Source organism: Lonchura striata, chromosome 14 (genome assembly GCF_050655825.1).
Source record: "Lonchura striata isolate lonStrDom1 chromosome 14, ASM5065582v1, whole genome shotgun sequence".
NCBI lineage: Eukaryota > Metazoa > Chordata > Aves > Passeriformes > Estrildidae > Lonchura > Lonchura striata.
In genome coordinates, this window is record NC_140716.1 from 12,948,512 (window position 1) to 12,967,627 (window position 19,116).

Sequence of the window (19,116 nt, forward strand, 5' to 3'; positions counted from 1 at the left end):
TATTTTCCTTGGTATATCTGTCTCCCTCACCATCTGTATCGACAGACTTTTATTTTTTTAGCACTTCTACACAAAAAGAAATTAGAAAAGAAATGGTAATTGTAAATATTGAAGATGATGGCCATGTTGTTTCAAATCCCTTGCCCACTTGTTACAAGGTACTGCTGTGCATCTTGTGTCTTCCCTGTTAACATTTCATGGAGAACTTCCATGAACATACGTTTGTTCTCCTTCCCAACACTTTGTTCTGTCACTGTGACAGATGGCTTTACACTGAAGCATATGAAAATATTAAATTCCTTATCAACCTGTTGAAGTTTGTAATGCCTGTAAGTAATAACCATCTTGGCAGCTATTCTTTTAATACAGATATTACAGAAAGCTATTTAGTGCCTTCATATCAGTTTGCTATTTGTCACAGACTATTTTAAAACTACAGTTTTCTTTGACCTTGATTAATAGTAGCAGTGTTACATTCAAAATAATATAATTTCTAACTAGAATATTATCATTTAATATTTGTTTATCCAGAAGTAGAAAATTAATTTTAAAAATTACAGTTAAGACATAATAGGGGTTTGTGCTGTACCAAAAGGAGTGGGGAAGGTGCTGGGACTTGGTTCCCTGCTGTTCCTTCTCTGTCTAAGCACAGCAACTGATGGAGCACTGTCTTCAAGATTTGAATCAGTTCTCTATAACACAATATTCTATCCTGTGCCAAACATGTTGCTGGCTCTAGTAACTAGATTTAAAAAACCCAAAACACAGTGAAAATAGGGTGTCCAGCATGCTCATCCTTCTCATGGTGCTCACATCGAATCAACTTTACTTTCAATTGGTAAAATGAAATTCCCAAGACAAAGACCACTGGTTAAGAACACATCCTTTTGATTTCTATCATTTCTTCAGCTGGAGGTTTTTTTGACAAGAGGTTGCTGGCTCCTATATTCACTGTGTAGAATACTACATAGGAAATAGCACAACAGAGCCTCTCTGACCCCAGGGCACTCTTACACTTCTCAAATAGTAGAATAAAGGGTCTTAAACAATGTTGAGCTCTAATATGTTCTGTAATCAGCTTGTTATTAAAAAAAACCTTTAATGTTATGTTATTAATAGATGTGAAAGTCTGCACAGTCCTCAGATAAAAAAAATAGCTTTCTATTAACAAAGCAAAAATAGATTCCAAATGTCTGTATTTAAAATGCTAAAGGCAATATTACAGGAATAAGGGGAGCTTGGGTATGTACTATAGATGTTATAAAGAGGTTATACAGTACAATCTTCAAAGATATCAATTCTATTTTACCTGTCCTAATCATTAAGAGGATTACTCAGAACTCCCATAAATACAGACCAAGGACTCACTCAGAACTAAGTGGCCATCTCCAGCTGAGTGTCCCCAGCAAGCACAGTGTGAGAGAGGAGACACCCCAGAGGGGAGCTGGGAGCAGGGACTGAAGAGGTGCACACTCCTCACTGCACTGTTCCTCACAAAAAGAGACAGGGTTTTATCAGAAACTTTGCAAAACTCCAGTATTTCCCAAACTCTGTTCCTAGGAAATACTTCTGATGTTGATTCAGTGCCTCACCTCATGGAGAGTGACAGCAGCAGGAGGTCACATTCTGAACTTGGGTTAAAAACCCTTTTGGCAAGAACATGAGAGATTCGCCTCTAAATGGGAATTAAATTTGGTATTTGAGAAAGATTTTCTATCTTAGAAAAACACAGAACTGAGAACGAGTTCTGTCAGCTATAAATCAATTCTGTATAACATGCTTACATATATAGCTGCATTTTTCTGGCATTTGCTTCCCAACCCTTTCCTAAAAGTCTCCAGTAATAGAAATCCCATAATCTTCCTAACTCATCTGATTAAATATTAAGTATTCTCACAACCAGGAAGCCTTTCTAATGCCCAATCTAAACCTTCCTTTATGTAATTTAAGCCCACAGATTCCCAGCCTACTCACTGCAGCCATGGAGAAGAACATGTCAATGCTGCTACATCCAATTACGTGTCAGATTTTGTTTCTTTAAGCATAAATGCAGTCTCGTGTCTGCAGGATTGAAAGATCAAATGAAACATCTGTTACTAACTCAAGTTGGACCCAGGCACTTTCTACAATTCAGGAAAATGAAAAGGAAATTTGTCAGTGGGGAAAAAAGGACAATTCCTTTTATAATGCCAAAATGAAATATGTCAAAGTTGCAGTGCTGTCTGGCTCTTTTCTTCCACGTTTCAAGTTTTCTTAAAACATAGGTAAAATTTGGAAATTTGTTAAAGTAACCAAAAAGGATTGGTAGCTACCTAACTCTCCTCCCTTTATTCAGTGAAATAACTGTCTGAAAAAATGTGCTTGGATCCAGTTAGAATTTTAGTCTTTGTGTTTCACAGACACAAAGCTTTGGGGGGAATAAATGTATACATCCCGCATGCCATTCCTAAAGATAATTCCCCATAAGAATCTCAGCTCCCTCATCCATCTTTGTCCTGTGTTATCTTAATGGGCAAAATGCCCTTGGCTCTTCCAGTGGTGCTAAAACCTGAAGGAAATAAGAGCAGCCCAAGCCAGCTCCCTCCTGAGAAGGCACAAGATAATCTACCTGAGTCATACACTTGGTGCATGATCAGTTGGAATTTGTAACCTCCACTTCTCTTGTTCTATGCCATAGCCAAAAGCAAGCTGTGCACCAGCCAGTGACTCACACCCCATTATTTTATTATATTACTCATTTAGCTGCTAATTACCAAGAGAAAAAAAAAAAAAAAAAAAAAAAAAAAAAAAAAAAAAAAAAGGCTTACTACAAATTCATGGAATAGATTTGCCTCATTTTCCATAGATGTGTTTCAAAACTGCAGAGGCTTTTTCCACTTCATCCCAGTTGTGCTTCCTCCTCAGTTCAGAGGGGCTGGAATGAGCCCCTGCTCCCCAGCTGCTGTGTGATAACCCAGGATCCGGGGTACCACAGGCTGGGAGGAAGGAGCTTATTCAAGGACAGTCCTTCAGATCCTCCTGGATTCACCTCCCTGGAGTGCAGCAGGGCTGGACTGCTCAGGCAGGGTCTGCATCACCTCCCAGCCCTTCCTGCACCCAACACTTCCCTCCTCAGCACTTGTCCTGTGAGGTTAAACTGACAGGATAAATGTACAGAGCAATAATTCAGAGAAATTCATCCAGAGAAAGGATGTGAACCAGGAGCAGGCAGAGCTAATCAAGTCTTGAATGTATCAGCAGAAGTTTATAACTTTTATCTTTTTATGAGACAGTTGATCACACACATATATCCGCACTTCTATAAATTTGAGAGAGTAATAAAGCTTTCTAGCAGACTTTGGCAAAATAAAAAACCTCATAACCTCTGTTGCAAAAAAGCCCAATAGGCAGCTTAAAGATCTCAGTCAGCTGTGAGAGCTACAACCTCAAATGTCTGACATCATACAATAATAATTATAATCCTGATTAAAAATCATGGCCAATATTTTTCTTCCAAGGTAAACTAAAATGCAGTGTTTTTATTTAAATGCAAAACATTCTAAAAGAATGTCTTAGATGCAAAATAAAGATTTCTAATCTAAATGATAACTAGGACAGGTTGAAGCAAAATACAGAAATTAAAATGCCTGGGACAGAAACCTCAGGTCTGAATCACAGCCTCTGTTATAAAAGACTCACACAAGGAGCAACGAAATCTTTTTTTCTTCAGGTTCCCTGAGAAGATGAAACACTGAGGTCATCTGCAGCATGGGAAATCTTTATTTGTCTAGCAAAAAAATATTTTTCAAGATAACAAAGACTTCTTAGCACTGGAACAGGTGGTCTGAGGAGGGAAGGGACCTTCCCTTCCTGACAGCTTGAAAGATTAACAGGATGTCAATCACCAGTGACACCTGACTCCTTGCAGGGAGCAGGGTTGGGCTCCATGACATGGAAGAGTGTCCTCTGCATCACTGTTTTTAAAAATCCACAGCAATATTTAGGATGAAGCCTTTAAAGTGACAAAAACCCAAAACTGTACATGGGAAAAGATGAGACATTTTTATAATTTTCTTCCAAACTGGGATAAAAGGATTTTTTCACATAAATGGCTCACTGTAACACCAGGATGGAGTTTTGTTCTTTGCTTGCTCAGTTACACGTGGGCAAAAATGAATGAAAGCAGAACTGCCACAATGCCTCCCCTCTGCAGAGTGCCCTGGCCAGGCCTGGAATGCAATCATTAATTAGTGAAACACTCACATATAGACGTGATGCTTCTATTAATTAGAAGAAATACCAACATACAAACAGGCTTGAGCTTTATTTTTCACTGCCCAGTAGCTGATGGCTGCTGCAGGAAGAGCTCATAACAGTCTACAGCATTGCTGATGTTTGCTCTTTACACTTATTCTTTTTAAAAATTTGCTTCTTTTAGACCAAGACCTGACCAGTGCAGTTTCTCATCCTATGAGACATGAAGGATTCCCCAGAAGCTCAGTTCCTGTAGTGGTGCCTCAGGTTTTAACTTTTATATTTTTCATATTCTGAGCTGCTTTAGTGTGTGGGTCTGGGCTTCATATTATGGGATGGTGAGCTCTGTGCACAGAGCAGGGAGACAATTCCTGCTCCAGCTGGGCACCAAGGACAAATGATCCAAATCTCAGCCCAAGAGCACGAACACCGTGGGCTGGAGAGAGGAAAACAAGCAGGATGGGACTGCCTGGGCTGGAGCTGGAATGGGACAATGAACTCCAAGGTGCCAATGGAGCAGAACTGATCCCAGGGGGAGCCCCGGGAGCGCTCGTGCATTTTGGGACCATTTTGGGTCATTTGGGTGCAGCCCTGGCTGGGCTCTGGTACTGCCCAAGGTGGATCCATGAGGAGATCCTTTTAACAAATCCTTGCTTTATGCTTTAGCTCTGTCCAGCCTCTGTTCTAGGTCAGCCTTTTCAAGGGATCAGTAGTTGCTGCCAAAGATATCAGCATCCCCCAGACCGTCCTTTTAAAGCTTAATTTCATTGATAACTCCCAGGCTGCAGCACTTTTCACAGCTGAGCTCTCCCCTGACGCCCAGGCTCCAGTTCTAAAGACCATCCTGAAGTCCCTGCATTCAGAAGGGGTGCAATCAGTGAGCCACAGCTACTACAGGGAGCTGCTAAAACCTTCTGCTCTTGAGATTAAATTGGGCAAACAGAACTTCTGCTAGGCTGTCACATGACTGTGCTCAATTTGATTTACCAGCTCTCATAAACACATAGAAACTTGTTGAAGAGACTGTGACATCTTGAAAATATAATTGGAAGTAAGGAAAATATAGTCAAATACCCAATGCCAATTCTTAATATTTCCCTTTAGTAAATTCTTTCTTCCTGTTGTGTCTCAAAGAGTGAGCAAGGATAAGAAAAAGGCTCAAGCTTTCAAATATGAAAGTTAAAATGAAATTAAGTTGCTTCCAACAGCCTCTCTGTTGGTACAAAGCTCAGTCTGCCACAATTGGATTTTTGATTCTGCTGGCACTGAGAAAGCCTCACAACTGGAATGAAATGCCATTTGAAATCAGATCTGCTTCTGAGATGATTTTGCTCCCTGGCACAGCAGTGGTATCCAGCTTTTCCTGATAACTGTGAAGATTAGTGCAGGATTACAGCCTCAAGTGGTGCTGGCTTAACCAGCAAGATGGAAAACCAGGATATCCCACCACTGTTCATTATCCAGACCTTATCAATAAACACTTGTTTTGCAAATGGCTGAGGTATTCAAATGAAAGCATGAGATCATATTAATTTTCCTTACTCTTGCAAAATATTCCAATAAAAAAAACAGATGAATGGTTTCAGATTACTCTGTGTCACAGGCAAATACCAAACCTTCCCTGCAAGCACAGGTGACAGCAGATCTATTCTTCTATAAAATGCATCTCTTGCTCTTGTACACACAACCTGCTGCTATAACACATGGCAAAGCTGGGCCATGAACAGCCAGCAGGCGACCTGCTGTCCTCAGGATTACAGCCACCAGGACATGTCCTGGCACAAAGGCAGAGCACCTGGAGAAAGGTGAACACTTCATGCTTACATGAAAACATAAAATTCACATAAAACAGTCCAGGAGGGAGCCAGGATGCCCCAGCAGAGCCTGATCTAAATGTTATGTTATGAGAAGACTTGCTTCAGTTCTCCAAAGACACTCAGGCTCAGTTTAAATTCCCAAAATGATGCTGGTTTTGTTAAGAGCATCAGGTAGTAGTGCAAGTTCTCAGTGCCACATGTGCCTCTCACTTGGTGTAAGAGGTTTTCACAGTTAAAGAAGCCATTAGAGTCAGGTTAATTAGCAGTCAGAAACAAGTCCTCATGTAAGCTACAACTCATTTATCTGGAAAAACGATCAAACATCGTTCCTGGATTCCTATTAGTCATGGAATCAGAAAGGTCAACTTTAACAAGGAAAACATTTAAGTTAAAAAAGACATAAACACCTGTCCAGGGAGCAGCACAGCACAAGCAGAATAATTCACATTACCAAGTGTGGGAGGTTGTTCTCAGGATTTCCCATCAATCTCCACCATAGCAGCAGTGAACAGAAAATCTTTGCTGACGTTTTGATCAAGTTCAGGCTGGGCCATTAGTCATCAGTGCCATGATTTACATCTGCTTATGTCCCTCCCCTCCTCTTCCCAACTAAATTTGCCATAATTACCAGAGAGGAAATCTCCTTAAAATTTCTGAACATCAAATACATAAAAACAGAAGATTAAAAAAGAACCAAAAACACAACAACAAAATGGATCCTCTGCTCTTCCACGTGAAAACACTAAAGGGATTTCTAACCATCATTAGCAAAACCTTATATTTCATATGTATTAAATATTGATTTAAAATTTTCTTTCAATAATATCTAAATATTTAACCAGTGTGTTTTTAATTATCTCTACCAAAATGCAAGTAATTCATGAGTAGCTGCTAAACTCCAGGTATCCAAAACAGAGGAAAATAACAATGTTTCTTTCTCCTGAGAATAAAAATACTTAAATAAAAACTGTGGGTGCAAAAGTAATGCAAGGGATTTTCAAGAATTTGTGGGGTATGGAGGAATACCTTGTTTTTGTCAACACCTGATACAAAAGAACATTTTGAAGTTTTTATGTCTCAGAAAAAATACTGGAAGGTTATTAAGTCCAGGCAGTAAAACTGGGCTCTTTGTCATGTTTAATTGCTCGGATTCATAACCCAGTTTTGCTGAATCTGGATTTTACTGCTGACTCAAGAAGTTTCTCCATTTTAATAGAAAAAGTTTGCGTGTCTCCACTCCTGTGAGACGAAAGCAATTTTTGAAATATTCCTGACCATCAGTAAAATTTCTCTCTGCAGAAGCCTCATTGCTGTGCATGAAATCTGTAATTAACTACAGAACAAAAAAAAAAAAAAAAAAAAAAACAAAAAAACAACCAAACAAAAAAGTCTCTGATTGCAACCTGGTGAAGGAAGCCACACTGTGCTTCATTTTCAAAGACAATGAAGGGAATCACAGCCTCTGCAATTTAGCACAGATAAGGGAAATGGAAAGAGCAACAGGCATGGTGAGGACAAACGGAAAGCAGAAATGCTGGACTCAACTCCAATCCCCCAAAGCAAACACGTTCCCACACTGTCCAAACTGAAGTTCAGCTCAGGTAAAAGCAGTGAGTGCACAGATCCACTGGAGACAGCGACTTTGCCACGTTCTTTAACATCTCCACTGGATACCTTACAAAGAAAATAAAAATAAAATAAAATGGAAAAGATTTATTCCTACAGACAAAGAACTCCACAGCTGACACAGTAAACTTAGAAGGAAATGCCACCACAGGAGAGTTTTGGCAGTGACACATTTATTTCTTTCCACTGCTATCTCACCCTAATGCAGTCCCACAGCGTTTGGATTTTAAATAAAACGTATTTGTGATGCGCCCTTTGAAAGGACAAGCCTGTGTTTCTCTTCCATCTGGTGACTGTGTACTTCTTGTGTTCCAGAAGGCATCCCTAGGCACAGCCAGCAGCTGGGGATCAGTGTATTCCTGAATTCCTGATCTCTCAGTTCAGCTTAGGAGAAACATTCTCTTCCCTTGTCACATATTCCAACAACAGGAATTAAAGGCAGATAACTCTGCTAAGCTGATTTTCACCTAGATTGGAAATATACCTATTTATGGCCCAGTAATAGTTTCAAAACTTTATCCTCAAATAAATTATGCTTAGTTCCTAGGAGATGCCATAAATTATGTCTCAATCCTGAAATATATATATAAAAACCCGCAAAACACTGAAAAACTCTCTGAAATAATCGAGGCCCTCTGAAGTCTTTGTTCCCATCTCTAAACCCTAGAAAGGTATGATCATGTGACACAATCCTTCTAACAAAAACTCCAAAATCCCTATCACTGAAATCAACTGAAAGCTTGACTTTAGTAGCTTGATTTTTACTAAGGAGTTAAAAAATATTCATTGCTTGCTTAAATTAAAATACAAAGTAAACTTCAGACTAGATATTTTCTATAGTTGAAATTCCCTATGTATTTTTTCCCCAGTTTACTTTTTCACAATTACCATCACAATAACCTAAAAACATGAGTTGACCACATTTCTCCCCCTTCTCCTCTTTAAATTGATGCTTTAGTTACCACTTCTAAGATATTTATCTTCATTAAATTAATTAAAAATTTAATAGCAATATTTTTCCTTACAAGAAGAAAAGCCCAAACATCCAATGCTACTCTTGAGAACATTTCTCTCAACCGTTTCTAGCATTTCAAATACCACCAAGCTGACCACTCGAACAATCAATTTATTACTTGTTCCTGGAAAAGTTTTCTGGTGTATGAGCAAAACTGAGATCCTATGTGAAACTTCTACTACAAGAAGAATAAATTCGAGCAATTCCATGATAATGATGCTGCTGAAGTAAGTGGTTTGAAGCTGGAAGGACTGAAGGTAACACCTTGAAGTTGCAAAGATTGAAGGTAACACCTTGAAGTTGCTTCATCCATCCATTGTTAAGTTATTCTGATTTCAAATATTTATTTAAGTGGGAGTAGGCAAGAATACAAAGCTCAGAGTTTCTAAAACTGTGCCTGGAAAGGGGTGCCATGAACTGTGCTGACACTCCTCGAGGTATCGGGGTGCTGGATGTGGAGAGACCCTGATTAAATGGAACTTCCTGCCCACAGCTCCCAGAGCAGGCAGTGGCAATGGCAGCTTTTGTGTGTTCACAGCATCTCAAAGGCCAAAAAACACACTGCTTTGGGAAGGAGAACCCCAAAGGGATAATCAAACCCCTCTAGATCCATAGGTTTAAAGGAAGTAAAGCTGATGATTGACAAACAATACCCAGGCACTCACAGAGAAGCCTCTGTAAAGGATAAAATCCCAAAGTCTACTTTTTTTTTTTTTTTTTTCATTAAATGATTCAAATCTGAAAAACTAAAAATTCTCCAAAGCACTACTGCTTCTGCTGTAGAAAAGGGAACTATGTTCATTGAGAAGGAGTTTTTTTCACTCTTCAGCCTTACTTGCATGTTCAAGAAACAGATCAATACCAGGAACATTAAATAGCTAAGAAAAAAGCTGCAATGTACAGTCAGAATATCAAGACATTCAAACTTTTTACCTATCTGTTGCTTCATTTTAGAAATACACATGGAATCAATGTACTGCATGTAAACTGATTTTTCTAAATAATTCTTAAGAAAAAATGCAAACTTTCTATGTAATTGCTTCTATGGTACGACCAAACTTCTTATTCCTACAGAAGTGACAAATACAAAGGCTGTTTCGGATCTTACTAAATGCCTTCAAAATCAAGCAGCTGAGGTGGAATTTAACGTACAGTCCTGGAAGCAATGTGATTTTATGGTGTCGGAACTGCAGAGCCCAGCATTCCACTACTGGGCTGAGCCAGAGACTCCTCCATGTGACAGCAAGTCTTTCAAAAATGTTCTATCCCTATTAGGAGTCTGGACAAGAGTCCTTTATTTTAAAAGCTAGAGAAATCCACCTTCCCCATTCATTCCCCTCAACATTTTTTGCACACTTTGAAGTGTGTGGGTTTTTAAAGGAAGAATATTGCTAAAGTAATACAAAGTATTTAAATTACTTTGCAATTATATTCAGCTGGAAACCGATAGGCATTTTTAAATCCTAGTCTTTTATATCCTGTTCCTGCCTTTTTTCAATGTAAATATATAAATGGATTATTAGCCAAAATTACCTGTGTGTTTAAATTGTATTTATTAACAAAACACTGCTGCTGTTATACCCCATGCATTTTAACAAGTACAGTAATAAAACCTCCAAATACTCATAAATTGTGTTTTCTAAGATCAGTATATTGTGCTGGTGACACACAGGGACCCTAAAGTTAAACAGGCGCCCACGTTGGTCAGAAATCCTGTAACCTGCCTGCAATAATAATCACCAGGCAATAATGCACCTGACAAACCCCCTTCTAATGAGACTCCTGCTCTCTTTCATATAAATGCTAATACATACTCCATCCACAGAAAGCCAAGCAGCTTTCTGAAGATGAAGTTCACCTAAACTTCAGCCAAACGCGGAGGGAGGATGGATAATCCCTCCCGCACGTTGTTTTCTGTCGGCATCTCGCCGAGGAGCGCTCACAGCCAGAGAAACACGCTCGCGGCAGCACCGCTGAGTGCTGAGCACAGCACACACCCGGATCAGCCCCGCAGCATCCCTCGGCTCCGGGCCGGCACCCAGCCCAGCCCGGCCGCGCCCGCAGCCCGCATCCCTTCACCCGGCCGGCATCCCTTCACCCGGCCGGCATCCCCGCATCCCTTCACCCGGCCGGCATCCCTTCACCCGGCTGGCATCCCCGCATCCCTTCACCCGGCCGGCATCCCTTCACCCGGCCGGCATCCCTTCACCCGCCCGGCATCCCCGCACCCCCTCACCTGGCCCGCAGTCCCAAGTCTCTTCAGCCGGTCGGCATCACCGCATCTTCTCTCCTGATCGATATCCCCGCACCCCTCTCCTGACCGACATCCCCACATCTTCTCACCTGACCAATATCCCCGCACCACCCCTCACCTGGCCAGCATCCCCCTCACCTGATGGGCATCCCCACATCACTTACCTGGCCAGCATCCCCCTCACCTGGCCGGCATCCCCTCACCTGGCCCCCCAGGTGGGGCAGCCCGGCCGCAGCAGCCCCGCATGCCCCGGCCCCTCCCGGCGGGCACAGCCGGGCTCGGGCGCTGGCACCGGACGGATCCCGCCCGCTCCGGAGCCGCCGCTGCCTCACCTGAAGGGCATCTCCCACGCCTGCGAGCAGCTGCCAGGGTTTCATGGTCGGAGGAGCCGGGCGGCCGCGGCCGGCCCTGCAGCCCGCGGAGCATCCAGCGCAGCCCGGGGCACGGCCAGCCCGGTGTCCGTGTGTCCCGCTGTCCCTGTGTCCCGCTGTCCCGCGGAGCGAGGTCCTGGCGCGGCGGGGAAGCGCTGCCCGAGGCTCCCGCTACACCGGCATCACTCACGGTGCCGTGGGACAGGATTTGTGATTGTCCATCTGCGCTGCCGGTGCTGCCGAGAGAGGCGAGAGCCCCCGGCTGCCGCTGCCTTCCCCCGCCGGGCTCGGCAGTGCAGGCGCTCGGCGGAGCCGTTTTGTTTTATTTGGAGATAAGAGAGCTCCACGCCGGCTTAGCTAAAAACCACAGCCTTGTGGGAAAGGAAGGTGGGCACGGGAGAGCAGATTGCGCTCAATAATTCATTTATGGAGTGGTTTAATGGATGGGCTAAATATTAGCTGCTTATTAAAATATTAGACGTGCTGCTGAAGTTTGCAGGGGTTCACTACTGAGATCAGTCATATATACAAAATGCTTAGTGTTTGGATGAAATGAATCTCTTGTGAAATTCCTTTTAGACTAATATTGCAGGCTATGTCATTTTTAAGACAAAGACTGGCTGGAACTGAAACAAAACCTGAAAATCTTGCACAAGAGATGGCAGCAATTAACCCATTTGTGGAGAAGAAAAAGTTTCAGATAAACACTAAAAACGGATCCCTTTCACTACACAAAAGCATTGCTTATGCCCTATCAAATAAGCTGCTATTTCAAAGTACATCTATTTATGCAACTGATGTTACAATCTGCAAACAACCACTTGTACTCTATTGAAAAATTCTCAAGATGCTGCTCAGAGAACTTTTCTAATTCTGTAAAATGAATTTTCATACCACACATTCACTATTTCTCGAAAAACCCCTGAAGTTTGTTAAAACATCTTTCAGTATTTATCATTATTCTGCAATCAAAATCAAGAACAATCTGATCTCTTGGAAAATAACTTGATATCAATAATTTAGTTTTTGTAAATACAAATACTTTCTGGCAGAGAGACAATGTTTAATTATGTTCTGTGAAAACTTAACATAAAGAAAGTAATATTAAATACAGGCTGTAATTTCAGTGTTTTCCTTGTTTGGAAGTCTTTATTGTAGCCATGCTCAACTTATTAAACTTTCTACCTAGACAGACGATGGGACCATCAAGGCACCTTAATCACAATAAAGTGTATAATTTAAAAAGAGAATGTTGCAAGGCTTGGCCTGACCACTGGGCTTAATAGCCAGAACATCTCAGAGCTCACACTGCCTCACTGTGTGGCCTTGACCACATTATTCATCACTTCAGTTTTCCCACTTGTAAAATTAGAATAATATGACTTCCAGTGTCTCCCATCTCTGACTTCTCAGGAGGGCTTGAAGGATTAATGACCCTACAGTGCTCTGAGATTGAATAAACACTAACTGCTAAGGCAGAGCTAATATGTTTCAGAACATTAAAGCACTGAAATGTTAGAAATTCAAATTAAATCACCCTGTGTGTCTAAACATGGGTGAAGTAAAATACAGGGATTACTAAAATACCATCTTCTACCACTTAGAATCAACAAAATACTATGGGTTGGCTTATTAGTTCTGTTATTTAAATCTGACTTTTACCATATATTCCTAGCATTAAGCTCAGTTCCATTAAAAATGCCACCAGCAGCAATCAGCACTGCTAATTTACAAAACTAGGCTCTCCAGGGCGAGGCCATTTAGAGACCAAGCAGTCAGAAAACATCTCCTTTACCTCTGGCCTGTTGTTTTGAGCCTTTGCAGCACCTATGGACCTTCTATCAGAGGACCTGCAATTTCTGGCACATGCTACACGTGGTTCTTGGTGCTGTTCTTCAGAGATCTCCTTGCTTTATTCAAGTAATGAAAAAGAGTTTGAACCATCTCATTAGCAAAAAAAAAAATAAGGGGGGTAGGGGGCAGCACTGGCAAAGCACACACTGCTGCAGAAAGAGCTGCAGCACACAAAGTTGTGACAAGGATCAAAATCAAAATAATGGTCTGAATTCTTATGCCCAACTTAAAAAAATATCATTGCAAATTTATGTTTTAGTCTATAGAAATAGTAACCTTGAATAAAAATCCATGCACGTTACACATTCCTTTGCAGCACTCCCTCTCAGGGGCAGGTAACTATGGTTCTTCCGCCTCCCAACTGAACTGGAGATGACATGGCTGAAATCTCTAATGGTGGTTCTTCCACCTCCCAGGTGAACTGGAGATGAAATGGCTGAAATTTCTCATGGCCCAACAATGCCAGGGTTAAATGTCTGAAATCTCTCATGGCCCAAGGATGCCAGGGCTGTCCTTGAGTCACTGCAGGGGGGTTGCAGGAGCTCAGCTGGGATGCCCTTGTCTGGCAGCAGGGGTACTCCAGCAGCTGTGGGTGAGCCAGACCCACTGGAACCACACTCTGACCCAAAGTGCTCCATGGGATGAGCAAAAGCTGAGAAGGACCACAGGGCCTTGCTGTGGTTCAGCTGCTGTCATCCTCACCGAGACCTTCTCATACACGCATTTCCTGCCATGGGCAAGGCACCTCCTGAACCTCTGTCCTTCCCATTACACTTGCAGGGACAAACCTTACAGAACTGAAATATTACTGTGATGGCAGCGGCTGTTGAGGTTCCAGTAATTCCAGATTTCTCTTTTACCGGAAATCTTCAAGTATTTTCAATGTACTTATTGAATGCTACAGGCGAGTACCATTGCATTATGCCTCATGTCACATCAAAAGTTCTAAATGAATTTAGTTGTTTGCCATCCCTTATGTCTTTTTCTCCTTAAAAAAGGGAGTGTTTTTCTTCTGAATTTTCCAACTAACAAAGAAAATTACAGAGAAGCCAACCAAAGGAACTAACTGTAAAATATGAGCTTTTTAAGTGAATGGTGCAGCTGGAGATTTTTTTTTTAAACTGATGCAAAGGTGCACGTGTCATCCTAGAAAGCTTCCAGCTCAAAGTCTTCAGTGGGTAACTGATTTAGCCATAATTTCCTGAATTAAGTTTCTGTGCTGTGGGAACTATAAAAAATCAACATAACCGCTGAAGGAAAGTGAACACTGGCAAAATTCAAAAGTAGCATCTTGAGTAGAAAGTTATTCTGCACCTGCCCAGTGTGTAAAGTGCTTTTAATACAGTTAAACAGGGCAGTGAAACGTGGTTTAATCTTTAATGCACGTCCATGTCTAACACACGGGGGCTCTCCATGCCTGATGGATTCCTGCTGGAATGGTTTTTTCCTACGTGCCATCTAATGAGCAGCACCACACAAGGGAAGCTAATGAAGCATATTCAGATGGAAAAGTATCCTGTGATTTATCACAAACGTGCTGCAGTTTTATTTCAAAAGGTTTTGTGGTTTCCATTTGCAACTTTGAGCCAGACAACCAACATGGTGAAAATTTCCAACATCCATCAGATGCCACAAACCCAACAGAGAAATTGGAGCTCAAGGAAATCTACCTCTGAGAATGCATGATGTTAAGTCATGCTAAATAGTATCCTTTAGAGAGAATCAAAATGATAAGGATATTAAACCTGAACTATCAAAAGAAATACAATCAGGAAACAAAAGTTTTTTTCTCTACCAAGCAGAATTTTAAAATGTTCTCCAGGGGTTGGATCCTGCAAGCATACACAACGCTGCTAAGAGCACAGTCAAAGTAATCACAAAAGTACACAAAAATAATTGGGTTTAACATTGGACCTATGTAAGAGATGTTCCAGAAAAGCAGTAACACAAAATACTAGGTGTATTCAGAAATAATTTTTCTGTATATTTAAAATGTCAGTGCTTTTCTTTAGCCAATTGCTCACAAGTAGCCTCCATAAAGAATTTGTAAATGTGATTATACTGATCTGACTTGCTTCATTTTGCATTAGGAGCTGGGACTGCCTTTCCCAAGTTGTATTTGCTAATGATGTCACCAATGCCTCTTGAAGGTTCTAGTTCTGTTTCTGCCACTCATGCAATTAGAGCAGTTTACAAATGAAGTAACTAAAACATTGCAAGTGTCCAAAGGTACTTTCACACTCTTACTGCAATGCTAAATGCAAAAGTTTGCAGCATATTAAATGAAAATTTTATTTTCTATATCTTGTCCAAGATCATACCTAATTTCATTCAGAAACAAGAAATCAAGCACCATCAATAAAAGAGCAGAGGAACATAACTTTGATGCAAGTAAACTAGTACTGCTCTAATAAATGCTGCTTCAAACATTACCACAAAAAAGTTTCCTGCATAAATGCTATGAAGACTGCTATAAAAATAACCAGTCATGCCTGTACTTACCCCCTGTAAAGAACAAAAATGCATATTCCACAGGATAGGGAGTTTTTTCAGAGACACTGCTGCTTAGGAGGTCAAGTTCAAAAAATAACTACTTATCCAAAGCCCAAAAATAAAGCAAAGTTTCTGAAGAAGCATCAAATCAAGAAAAAAAAAAATCTGTATCTGCATTTTTGTCAAGTGTAAGGAAGGCACCAGACACCAGCAGCATTCACTTTCAAGACTGTTGACTCTTTTTTTGAGCTTGTTGCAAAGTTTAATGTGAAACATAAGGTAACAACAAATCTAGGAACATGAAAAAGAAACAGGTTTCTGAAAAGTCTTCAAGCAAAAGAATTTCTTCTGTGCTTATACATATTCACAGCCCTGTTGAAATGCTAAAGTAGTCACAAGAATTTGCATTCCTAAAGCAGATAGCATTTCCACAGGAACAAGGATTACAAGTTAAGGCTGCAACAGTGAACATTAATATCTCACTATATATATCCTTCCGAGGTAATCTGGATCTGCATTTAGGTGTTTTTCCCAAACAAGTTGTATTTTTTTTGCTTAGTAATTAGAAAACACAATTTTTACTATGCTGTGAATTCAAAATGTCTTCCAATTCCACAACCTTTTTCTCCCCTTCCCCCCGTATTAATGCAAATTATTTCCTCAATAAAACTGCAAAAGGTTAATTTGTCTGCAGAGCCCCATGACCAGGAAAACACAGATGTGACAGTGCTCACCCCACCAGCATGAGAAAATGTCAAAGCACAATGGAAAATACCTAAAAACCTGGAAGTGCTTCTCCTTAGAGATCAAATCAAGCAAGGTAACACCTCCAAATGATAAAGTGCAGCCTATGGCACAGAGCAGGGCCCTGCGTGCTGCTCAGAACACCAGATAAATTCAATATAAACCATTGCCCAGCCCCAGGAGCACAGCTGGAAGGCACTGAGGGAACACCAAGGCTCCCCCAGCCATCCCTAGAGGCACAGAGCCCCAAAGAGTCAGAATTGAGACTTTTTGCTCTGCCTTTTCCCCCTTGGTTGTGCAGAGTGAGCACAGCCCCAGTGAGGAGGGTGTGAGTCTAACATGTGCCTGCTCCTACCTGCAGTGATCTGAGAAAGAAAATGGAAGTTTAGAGATTTATAGAAGATATTTGGCCCAGAAAGTTGGCAAAGAAATACTCCTGGGCAGCTCTGTGAGTTGGATGGAGGTAGAATTCTGTTGAGAAAATGAGTAACTGCCTAACTTTTATACTTAGTTAATGACAATCTTTATTTTGCAGCTGAATTTATCTTTACTCCACCTATTTTCCTTTGCAGTTGCTCTCTAGATTGCAGAACACACCAATGAGAGTTTTGTCACTAGCTTTAGAGGCATGATGTTTACTTGCTACTAAAATGAATGCACAGATTGAAATATCTTCATAAATACAGGATATAAAGCAGCATAGGGATTGTTATTTGAGATAATTTAAACATAATTTCATCACTTAAGATAACACAATGACACAAATGCCACCACTTTCTGCACTATCAGGTAGAAGGCAGAGGTTGGGACCACCTCCAGCTCAATTCTTGGAGACCTTCTCTCCTTTAAAGTCCTGCTGGCACAGAGAATGTCACAGCTTGTGGATGCAAGCAGCCTCTTGCTCCTGCTCATCTGTGGCACAACACAGTTGACTAATTAATTTTTTAAAGTATTCAAGATGTGACACATCCATGGGATTGAATACAGATTAGCATTACAATAATCACAGAGCTTTTGTAGCCTTGAATTTGTCTTCTTGCATCGAAGTTCCCTTTAATGTGCAAATGAATGATGCCACTACGTATCTGGAAATAAACAGGCTCATTGTGATTTCATTGTGATCGTGGCTGGTCACAAACACAACATTCTGGGTTATATTAACAGGCTGGCAGAGAAATAAAAGATCCATGCCCAACTGCCTGGTGCCACATCCTGATCCATCCCTCCAGTAGTGTCCTGGAGTGGTGTTAGGAAAATCTCCTTCTCCCCAAGTGTGTCTGGATTTAAGTTGTTCTCACAACTTGCAAGAGCTTTTTTGGCCTAGTTGTAAAGACAGGATATGTTTGCCAAACTGAGTCAAAAGAGAGCAAAAGGGATGTGAAATTGTCTCAGAACTTCAAAGCCAGCAAAAGCTGAGAGAGGTTCAGAGGAGAGATGGCCCACGCAGCAGAATGCAAAGGGAATGGGGAAACAGGGAAGTGAGCTGGCTGGAGTGCTCAAAGCCCTGACAATAACTCTTAAGTAAAGGGGAACAAAATGATTTTTTTTTTTAAATTTAAATTTTACCTTTCAATTTTTGAGATTAGCTAAATCAATGAGTTTGAAGTCACCTCACACATCACAGGCTCCACTTCACGCATAACAGAAAGACCAGCATGTCCTTCAGGAAGAAATCCTTTCCAGAAATCTTTTACTGACTGTGGGCAGGCCCTGGCACAGGGTGCCCAGAGCAGCTGTGGCTGCCCCTGGATCCCTGAAGTGTCCAAGGCCAGGTTGGACACGGCTTGGAGCAAACTGGGACAGTGGAAGGTGTCCCTGTCCATGGCAGGAGTGGCACTGGATGGGTGAAGGTCCAACCCAAACCATCCTGGGACTCATGTGCTTGGCAAAAAGGGCTGCTCCTGGTAGCTGCTGGTAAACAAGCACATTCCCAACAGGATCCTCACTGCCAGGGCAGTTAATAATAGGTTTTGCTTTATAGTGAGATGCAAAACACAGCTCAGAAATAGACAGTCCTTCAGAAGGATTTAGGGAGACCAACGCTAAGTTTGTCATCCATCAAGGAGTGCACGCAGGATAGTTTATATCAACCTCCATGTAAGACGTTTCCAAGAATAATGAGTGCACAATATTTTAAAAACAGATTTCACACGTTTTTCTGACCAAATGTTGTGGACTCGTGGTGTTAATTTTAGCAGTTTCAATTGGATTTGGTACGGTTGGAAATGCAAGGGGAAATCTGCAGTAATCAGGATGTGACACTCATTAACACTTTCACAAAATACCCACTGGATTTGCATAAACTCTGTAAAGATTCATTGGTGAATCTTTAATATGAGATTTCCCTTGGTTTTACTCCACATTCAACTCCATTTGCCCTCCCTCTCCTCTCCCCTGCCAGTGAGAACTGCTGTAAACAGTTCATAACAAAGCATAATAAAATGGACTGAAAAATGAAAATATACTTGTTATTACCCGGAAGCCTATATAATTGCATATATAATTTCATAAACTGCAAATATTTTTCAAGAAATTCTTCTGCAAGGGAGAAAAATACTAATTGGATACAATGGCTTGATAGAGTGGCACTCCAAGTCACTTAATAAATCTGGAGATGCACAGGCAAGTTCTTTAATGACCTGTGTATAAAACCCATCCATGGCCCAGCTTGCAGACAGCACAGGATTTGCATGCAAAATAGCAGGAAAA

At 41.2% G+C, this 19,116-nt stretch overlaps 1 protein-coding gene across 30 annotated transcripts in view; it reads right to left on the reverse strand.

Moving 5' to 3' along the window:
- The window catches only part of RBFOX1 (RNA binding fox-1 homolog 1), a 1,274,894-nt gene that overhangs the window by 591,612 nt on the left and 664,166 nt on the right, over nucleotides 1–19,116 (reverse strand). Inside the window, exon 1 of one of the 30 annotated variants that reach the window (XM_085591764.1) lies at nucleotides 11,278–11,859. The exons of 27 other annotated variants lie outside the window; for them this stretch is intronic. In XM_085591764.1, the coding sequence (XP_085447890.1) occupies nucleotides 11,278–11,322 (45 nt within the window). In that variant the 5' untranslated portion in view covers nucleotides 11,323–11,859. Of the gene's footprint in view, nucleotides 1–11,277; nucleotides 11,860–19,116 lie in introns of those variants that run through there. 2 more of the 30 variants (XM_085591768.1, XM_021531173.4) reach the window with 2 other exon arrangements.